The 9,590-nt window shown below is 35.4% G+C and overlaps 1 protein-coding gene across 5 annotated transcripts; it reads right to left on the bottom strand.

Annotated features, from left to right (window-relative positions):
• Positions 1-1,223: 1,223 nt before the first annotated feature.
• LOC144558015 (DEAD-box ATP-dependent RNA helicase 10-like) lies at positions 1,224-7,848 on the bottom strand. Of its 5 annotated transcripts, none has more exons than XM_078306708.1 (16): positions 7,470-7,846; positions 7,319-7,369; positions 7,174-7,219; positions 5,700-5,852; positions 4,914-5,037; positions 4,758-4,827; positions 4,495-4,557; positions 4,310-4,384; positions 4,020-4,139; positions 3,331-3,372; positions 3,138-3,212; positions 2,679-2,825; positions 2,464-2,601; positions 2,186-2,297; positions 1,876-1,964; positions 1,224-1,784 (listed from the first exon to the last, which is right to left on the bottom strand). In XM_078306708.1, exons 4-16 carry the CDS (start codon positions 5,845-5,847, stop codon positions 1,662-1,664), a joined length of 1,326 nt encoding a protein of 441 aa, XP_078162834.1. In that variant the 5' UTR covers positions 5,848-5,852; positions 7,174-7,219; positions 7,319-7,369; positions 7,470-7,846; the 3' UTR covers positions 1,224-1,661. The 5 variants fall into 5 exon arrangements, with proteins under 5 accessions (XP_078162834.1, XP_078162835.1, XP_078162833.1 ...); XM_078306709.1 differs by having other exon boundaries at positions 7,486-7,846; XM_078306707.1 differs by lacking the exon at positions 7,174-7,219 and having other exon boundaries at positions 7,319-7,367; positions 7,470-7,848.
• Positions 7,849-9,590: the final 1,742 nt, after the last annotated feature.

Here is a 9,590-nt window from a genome sequence, read left to right as displayed (position 1 = left end):
CTCCATATTAATATCTGCTTGGAGACCAAATTTTACATTTTTCTGATTTTTTTTACTATTTATTAAGTATTTTACAAAATTGTTGATCCAACGGTGGCTGCACAAAACAGTAAAACCGTTGGATTAGAGTTTTCAAAGTGGCTTAATAAATAGTAAAAAAATTCAGAAAATTATAAAATTTGGTCTCCAAGCAGATATTAATATGGAGAATAAGATGAACGGTTCGGATCGACCGTTTGGATTTTGAAAACTCAAATATTGAACCGTAGCATAGAGGCCACTATGCTATCCATAGCACCCCAGCCTAACTCTATATATATATGATGATGATGATCGAACCAAAACAATAACTTTTTTTTTCTTATATCAATATCATTTATCCAAAAGTACATTCCTAGAATTATTTTCTTCTTAAGTATAAAACAATGAAAAATTACTCTATGCTAATATTGATGTATGTCAGCAATTATGCGTTGCTCAGCCATCTAGTTTAGATGTATATCCGCTGAACTAATTGAATAGATAAAATGTCAAATCACCAGTTCCTGATCTTTTATTTAGGGGTGTTAATATTACAGAACGCCCGTGTAGGAACAGATTGGGAGCATTTTGTTTGGAATTAGTTAGTAGGAGGCCATGATTCATGAATAATTAACGTATAGTTGTCATAGGTCATATTTGGTTGTGGAGTAAAGTTAATGAAGATTAAATTTGCTTCATATTTTTTTTCAGAGCTTGACAGTGACTGTCACACATTACTATTTACAATCACATTTCAGCTGAAGAAAAAAAGAAATATAAGAACATCCAACTCCTGTTGTCCATCTCCAGTACCATTCTTCAGCAGTACTTGCACCGCAGAGCCGCCTCTTGTTCGTACATTTGGTAGTTAAAATCATGACTTAAATTAATCCATATGAAGCAGATACCATTAACCTTGGGTATCAAGCAACAGATTGCGAAATTGTGATGATGGCAACAGAAAGAATAATGGTATTAATCAAGATGATGACGATGATGCAATATATTGCTTTAGCAAACAATTACGCCCGATTACTTGTAAATTAGCTAGTCTTAAAATTTAGATGTCTAACTGGTGTGAATTTAAAACACAATACTGATTACTAAAAACTATATATACATTGGCATTTTAATAGTAGTCACAAATCCGCATCAAACCAGATAATTAACTGATACATTAACAAAAAGTAAGAATTGTAAACTAACAAATTAACAAAATTTAATTTAGAAGATGTTAATATAAAAGTATACAAAAATGTGAGTATTTCAACAAATAGAACGATAAAAAGGAATGCAAATAGGAATGTAGACAATCTTTCATTGCTCTACATTTTAAATTTTAAACACAACAACAATTACATTTTGCAGCTTAATATTTTGATCAGATGATACAATTTTCTAAATGAGGATTCCATTAACCCTGAGCCCGACACCTTTTGCATGGTTCTACCTCTTCAGAAATAAAACCTGCATTTCTCCGCCAAAAAACTAAATCCATCCCCATATATGCTGGGGTTACAGTTTCAGACTATAAAAGAAATGATCATATATGCAAGGCCTTCATCAACATAAATCAAAACTGCACTACATTAAATACTCTTCGTCACAAATGTTTTGACTGGCATATTACTAAAGTCCTTTCACCGTTGATTCCTTCTAAATTTCTTTGAACCATTTGAATTCTTGAAATGATGCCTCTCTCCATCATCTTCCCCATCATCCTCACCCCTCCTCCTCTTGTTTGTAAAACTCTCCTTTATTTTCTGCAAAATTAAATAAGTGTTAAAATAATTGCGAAGGGGCAAATAATGCCTTTCTAAGATTACGGATGATAGTTTTGTACTTATTTCGTACCATTTGTGACATTCTCTTAGCATCGGACACTCGTTCAAGGAGCATAAGCACTTCGGCTTCCTCTGCAGGATACTCCTCAAGCTTCTTTCCTATACCAAAAGAGGGATAGGAAAATTACCATATGCAAAAACCTTGTACAAGTGGTAATTGAACAACAACAGATCCAGGATTACTAATAATAGGTGCTTGATTGGCTCGTTATTTGACATTTTTCCACTCATTAGTGATTTATTGAATGTGATTTGCTAAATTGAGGAACAAATATGTTGCATCTACTTATATACTCAAATCCACCAGAGAATGTTCATACCAATGAGCTGTTCAATCTGCAAATACCACTCGACCTCGTATTGGTTGACAAGTGCTACCGCAAGCCCAGATCTCCCTGCACGTGCAGTTCTACCCACACGATGTATGTAATCCTGAATTATAACAATAATAGTGAAAGTGAAAATATATATCCACAAAAGACGAAAGCATACTGAAACTAAGCCAGGATGTAAAGTAGAAAACCAATTCGAGTTAACTATACCATGGGTTGAGGTATAAGAGATTAACATCAAGATTTAAAAACATTAAATTACGAACCTTAGAATTTGTTGGGATATCATAATTGATAACCACATCAACAGAAGGAATATCAAGACCTCTACTTGCAACATCTGTACATATGAGAATATTGCATTCTCCTGCCTTAAACTTCGTCAAAGCTCCCAACCGCTTGGCCTAGTGAAAGAAAATTTCAGCACAAAGTTACTTCAATTATTTAACTGTGAGAACAAAATAATTCAAAGCAAACAAACCTGGCTCATCTGGCCACTAATGGGGATAGCCTTTAGACCGAGATTTCGAAGTACAAGAGCGAGGATCCTTGTCGCTTCGCATGTTCTTGTGAAAACCATGGAGGTACTACCCGGCATCTCGGTCAAAATATATACCAAATAACAGTCCTGAAAGCAAATAAGATATATATACATGGTTAGAAAGTTAGAAAACTGACAATTTGACTGTCGGGATCTCTAGATTCTTTGACAACAACTAAATAGCATACAAATCTAGAGCTTAATGTTAACTTTTTTTAATATAATATCATCAAAGTTCCAATCAATCTGATACTTTTACTCGATAAAAATGAGAACAGAACAAAATATTTAGTTTAGTGTAACAGGTCTGGATACTTTTTAACACAGTGCAGACCCAGCCTAAATCAGAACGATTTTCACCAAAGCGAGAGAGAGAAAACAGTTAGCAAAGGAGAGAACCTTGTATTTAGCAGGAACAAAGCGGAACTGTTGCTTTAGAGTGTCGACTGTAGAGTACTTTGAGGCAGCCTCTATCTGGATTAATATTAAGAGAGAAAAAAATCATTAATACAGAAATTAATAGAATAACCTTACAGCTTTGAACAAAGAATTAAATGGATACAGGCCAAATATCATGAGGTAGAGGTTAGACCTTGACAGGGTTCCGGAGACATGCCCGTTGAAGCTTATTGACCTGAGAAAAAGGAATGAGAATGATTTTTGAACAAATCAAAATTTAAAATATAACTGAAAAGTTAACAACAAAACTCAAAGAGGTAATATTTGCCAAAACAAGAATGATTAAAAAAAAGAATGATTATCACTTTCGCAATCTTGATGATTATCACTTTCGCAATTTAAAAAAGAATGATTATCACTTTCGCAGTTCTTTGAGAATGATTATCACTTTTGCAATTTAAAATATAATCTGTTGCAGATACCATTAATCTTGATGCATATCACTTTCTTATGTTCACAAATATTTGCCAAAACAAGAAATTACAAGAAATATTCACAAGATTTAATATGACTAATAGATGATTAAAAAGTCCAGTTAGCATATATGACATAATTAAGCTGTCATTAAGAAGTCAATTTATCTACATGGGATGAAAAAGTACATTTACAACATAAAAAGGCCTGTATATCACAATAAATTAATATTGACATGGCCTATGTAATGGTTTAGGTTATTGATGATTCTTGTAAGCTTCAATGATATTTTATGTTTTCTGGGGCACACGTGATATTTATAAGGTTAACAGGAAATTAGATAAATTCAGACAAATAGAAATAAAATCACAAAAAATAAAAAAATAAATTAACTTTTGGTGAAATTACCTTGTTAGTCATAGTAGCAGAAAATAGATACGTTCTTCTCTCCTTGGGAATAGCCTTGAGTATATCATCAATGGCTTTCTCAAAGTCCATGTTTAGCAACCTATCGGCCTCGTCCAACACCTAATCATATCACAAGAAGAGTAAAATATCAATGATTTTACTAAGTTGAAGACAAGTGTTCACATTCCTACAGCTGATATGCATCAAGAAACATAGAAGACGTTAAAAATAAAATTCAATTTTTACTACAATTTGCTTCGCTAAATACAAACAGGTAAAAGAGACTTTACCAAGTATTTCAATGTCCGAAGGCTAAAACCTTTTGTGTTGGTCAGATGATCCAAAAGACGACCAGGAGTAGCCACCTAAAAAGAAAAGGAAATAATACCAAATTGTTTGTACAAACATGTTATTCTGCATTACAAATAAAATTATAATCTTCTTGTAAGAAACCTAAAAAAGGGTTAATAACTACCACTATATGTGGCCGCTTTCCAAGTGATAAGGCTTGCTGCACCATATCAACTCCGCCAACAAGCTAAAGTTGATTAAAAAAAAAAAAAAAAAAACGTTAGTTTCCTTTAGGTTTTGTCAGGGGAAAACAACTACATCAGTAGCTTACTATAATTACTAAAACAAAAAACAGAAATAGATTGCTTTCTTTAAAAAAAAAAAAAGAGGAAAAAAGATGAGAGAAAAGTAACAATTGGTCTAAATATTTAGAACTTTAAAACTCACAACAGAGCACTTGACTCCAATTCCTGATCCCAGAGCCTCAAACTGCTCGCCTATTTGAATTGCCAATTCCCTATATTAAACAAGAAAGGAGAGTACAGTTTTAGTAGGAAACTAATAATTGAAATAACAAATTAAAAAACATCAAGTGAGACAAACCTAGTGGGAGAAAGCACGCAGGCAAAAAACGGACTCTTATGTTCAAGTAAAGACTGGAGAATCGGGAGTGCAAAAGCACCGGTCTTCCCCGAGCCAGTCTGTGCTAGACCAATTAAGTCTTTTCCTGATTAAATAAAAAAGAAAGATAAACAAAAGCTGTCTATACCAAGTCCGTATGCTTAAAGTGGGTAAGATCACACCCCAATTAATCCTTGAATACAAATTTCATTGAACCATCCTGAATTGTGCAAATATACATTAACTTAGGCCCGAGTTAGAATGCACAATTAAAAACACAAATAAACAAGTTAAAAAATAACCATGAGGCCAGGAAGATAGGGTTGGTATATGCAAGTAGCAAGTATCATTGAGACCACTAATCATATTTGTGTTTGAGAATTGTTCATTGAAATGTGGGAATATCAAGATTGAGCACTAATCAGGGCGAAACTGGGGTCATTTTTTTGCATTTATTCTGAAATAAGGTATAAATGATACTTAATTACATAACTAAAAAGCAGCGTAACCAATTTCAAAGTCTTAAATCACGGGGGCAAATATTGTTCCAATTGGATTTGGAACCAAACAATAACTATTATAAAATACTCGTCTATCATTTTTTTGCATTTATTCTGAAATAAGGTATAAATGATACTTAATTACATAACTAAAAAGCAGCGTAACCAATTTCAAAGTCTTAAATCACGGGGGCAAATATTGTTCCAATTGGATTTGGAACCAAACAATAACTATTATAAAATACTCGTCTATGTGAAAAGTGTTTACCTTCAAGCGCATAAGGGATTGCCTCAGCTTGGATTTTGGAAGGATTCTTCCAGTTCAAGCTCTCACATGCCTCTACCAGCTCTACGCATACCCCAAGCTCCGCAAATGTCTTCTCCTCATCCTTCTCCTTCACTAGATCCTCCGCCATGGGTTCTGAAGCTCAGTAAGAGAGAGAAATAAGAAAGAGGCCGAGACACAAGAAAAGGTATAAAACCCTAAACACAGCCGACATTTTTATTTTTACCCAAAATCCTCCTAGTCCGAGTCAGAGATGTTGACTAGATATGTTGCTGAGTTGGTGTTTCAAAGCAATTGTTAAATTCAGCATAAGGTTGCCTTTGCTCTCTGCTAGAGTCAGATTTTAACCAACCTCAAAAAAAAAAAAAAAATAACGAGCCCACTTGTAGGGCTGTAAACGAGCTGGCTCGGGCCGAGCTGGGCCTTGGCTCAGCTTGTTAATTCTGGCCCGAGCCTGGACCGAGCGAGCTGGACCTAGGGGTCCCGAGCCAAAAGTCTTGGCTCAGCTTGTGACGAGCCAGCCCGAGATAGCTCGCGAGCTGACGAGCTGGCTCACTGGGCTTTATTGGGCTGCTATGCTGTTATACAAAGATCATTTCTCATGATTTATTGGGCTTTATTGAGCTGGCTCTAAATGTGATGTAAGTTATCTTTCTGTTATCAACTTCATCTCTTTTAAATTGTACTAGAGCTCGTTTAAAGTTATGAAATGCTTGCCAAGAAATGGATAAAGCAGTTAAATATGTCCACATAAAAGAGTTATCATTCAAATTTCAGAAATTTGTCAAAATATAAACATACACCATTTTCACAGAAGTAATATTGGTACTGACACATACCAGTACTTGAAATGGAGCATAAATTCATACAAAATAACATAAATTTATATGAATCCACACCAAATAACATAAATTCATTCAACATGCCAACAACCAAGTCAATTAATCTAGAAGTTAAAACATAAATTGGGAGACAACAACTAAGTCCCTAATGATAAAACAGATTATAGGATAATGATTATCAAACAAAAATTGTATTAGTTGAATAAAAAAGAAAGAGCAAGCAAATGTGATAGGTAACAAAAATTGATTACTATACTCGTTTGCACATGCCAAATCTATATGAAATATGAATCAATAGTTTAGTGGAGAATAGAAAAGAACTAGGCCCCTGATTACAGCAATAATAAATTGAATAGAGAATATCACCTACAAAGAGAATAAAGACTAATTTACTCAACTAATACATAGCTCCACTAAGAAATCAATTCAAAATGTCATATCCTGGGCATTTTAGTTCTTTGATGTGATATGATACTTGTAAAACTTTCAACCTTTGTTAAGTATTAATCTTCGACGGTAACAAATTTGACACCAGGTTCAACAACCCAGAAACAGAATATCAGAGACAGAATGGTTACCAGAAACAACTAAATTAACAGAGACAGAATGGTTACCAGGTTCAACAACTAAATTTCAGGATGGTTACCAGAAACAGAATATCTGTGCAAAAATTAACAAAGATGGTTAGAAAATTAGAAAAAAAAAAAAGACAGAATCAACAAAGGTGCAAAAATTAGAAAAAATGGAAAAGATGGTTACCAGAGACAGAATCTCTGTGCTTGGTTGTCAGATGCGAGGCGGCGCGAGTCTCTAATTAGTAATTAGACAGGTAATCAGCCCTTTTCACCACTCATTCAGCTGTTATATGCTGTTACTTGTTAAATTTAGGAAGACAGGGTACATAACAGACCTGTGATGAAACAAACCTTGATGCCAGAAGCAGCAGGTACATCTCGTAGTGCCAGAGGAAGAACAACTAATTCGGGGTCTCTTGAGTCTTGCCGTCTGGAACTAGGAGGTCGGAGATCAGAGTTGGCTCAGAACTGGGAGGTCGGAGGTCGGAGGTCAGAAGACTCAGAACTGGGAGGTCGAAGGTTGGAGGTCAGAGGTCGGAGGTCAGAACTGGGAGGTCGGTGCCTCGGAGGCCAGAAGCGTACGGCGAAGTCACGGAGCGAGTCTAGAGGAGAAGAGGAGAGGAGGTCGCCAGGTCGGGAAGTTGGGAGCCAGATGTGCGCCGCTGGACGAGAGAAAAGAGGAGTTTGAACTGCTAAACCTAAATCTAAATGGGTCGTATCTGTAATGGGCTGAGAAAATGAGAGTTGAACAGCCTACAGTGTATAGCTCGTTTAGAGCCGAGCTGGCTCGGTCAGAGCTGGGCCTTAGCTCAGCTTGTTTATTTTGGTCCGAGCTTGGGCCGAGCTGGCTCGTTAACAGCTCGGTCCACTATCGAGCGAGCCAGAGACGAGTCACGAGCCACGAGCTTTTTTGACAGCCCTAGAGCCCAGTGACCATGAGATCAGTTGCATGGTTGCCTCTGTAAGGTGATTGTGCGAACATGAGATCAATATTATGCACATGAATTTGTAGAATATATAGTTGTGTAGTGTCAAAACTTCTTAATTATCAATTCTATTTTGTAGAAAATTATCAATTCAATTCTATTTGATCTATTTGTAGAAAATAATGGCAAAAATGATTAAAATGTAAAAAAAAAATGTCAAAGGTAAAAGGAAAAAATAGGTTGAGAAAGATCAAAACAAAAAATAGCATTTAATAGTGAAAAAAAAGGTTTATAATTAAGCTTTGAAAGTACCCCTGCTCTTATTTACACAGCACAGCCCTGCGCAAAAACTATTACGAAAATTTGATTTACTTTTGTTACTATTACGAAATTGTAAGTTTTGTATACTTGTCAGATAACTGAATTTTTCTGATAATCTCTGATTTAAATATAGTTGGGAAGAAACGGGTCACGGATCACACAAAAGACGGGCGCCCATTTTTACAGCACCAAGTCCTTGGTATACAACACAATAAAATTTTAGGAACGAAAATGCCCCTATTCTTATTTGCACAGCGCAGCCTTGCATCCCTGTCTGTCTTTTGTGCCTTTAACCCTTTTGATCCGTGACCCGTTTCTTCCCAACTATATTTAAATCATAGATTATCAGATATTTTAATAACAGATTTATTAATGCATATATGATTCATATCTGATTCATTAATAACATATTTTAAACAAGCACTAGTCTAACAAATAGAAAAAAAACAAAAAACTCTAGCATTTATGCATCAGATATGAACACACAAGCCTAAGAAATAAAAAAAATTGATGCAGTAATGAATGGGATCGGGCTTTACTAATCTATATCGATCCCTGATATCACACAAGAAGAAATTTAATTGAAACTTATATTAAATTTACTTGATTTTTTACCAGAGCAGTAGAAGAATTAAAGCTACTTGTAAGGATGTTTCCCATTTGGTCTACTGGCATAATTTTCTTCATGGTTTCATTTTTTAGCAAGGCATAGTTTTAAAGCAACCAACAGGATCCTATTTCACCATCCCACCTGCTTCATTATCTACTTTTGAAATACTAACTTTCATTGCAATTTTGCCGATCTACGACAAAATCATTGTACCAGTTGCTAGGCGATTCACCGGGAAGGTAAATCTATTTATTAATTTAAGTTTAAAAAGGAGAAAAAAGTAGAGATTGCAACGTACCGTCTCGCACGAAGAAGAAGAAAGTCGGACAAGTTAGAGACAGCGGCGGAGAGAAGAAAGTCGGAAAAAATTAGAGACAACGGCGGAGAAGGTTGTGCGTGTGTAGAGACGGAAGTGAGGGAGGCGGCTAGGTTTTCAACTTCTCGTCTTCGTTTCTTTCTTCTCCCGCGAGAAAATAAGAGATGGAAGTGGGACGGTGAATGTTGATTAACGAGCAGAGATGAGTGAAATGGTTGAGAGGACAGTGGGTCCCAGCGGCATAAAATTGGGTGCCCATTTTTACAGCACAAATTCCTTGATA

This window comes from Carex rostrata, chromosome 8 (genome assembly GCF_964058835.1).
Source record: "Carex rostrata chromosome 8, lpCarRost1.2, whole genome shotgun sequence".
Classification (NCBI taxonomy): Eukaryota; Viridiplantae; Streptophyta; class Magnoliopsida; order Poales; family Cyperaceae; genus Carex; species Carex rostrata.
This window is presented reverse-complemented; position numbering and strand designations above follow the sequence as displayed.

Coding starts and splice junctions, on each gene's coding strand:
- LOC144558015 (XM_078306707.1), bottom strand. CDS start 7,511: ATGTACCTGCTGCTTCTGGCATCAAGGTTTGTTTCATCACAG. Junction 7,368..7,469: donor CAAGGTTTGTTTCATCACAG/GTCTGTTATGTA, acceptor TACTAATTAGAG/ACTCGCGCCGCCTCGCATCT. Junction 3,373..4,019: donor CTGCTACTATGACTAACAAG/GTAATTTCACCA, acceptor CCTTTTTCTCAG/GTCAATAAGCTTCAACGGGC.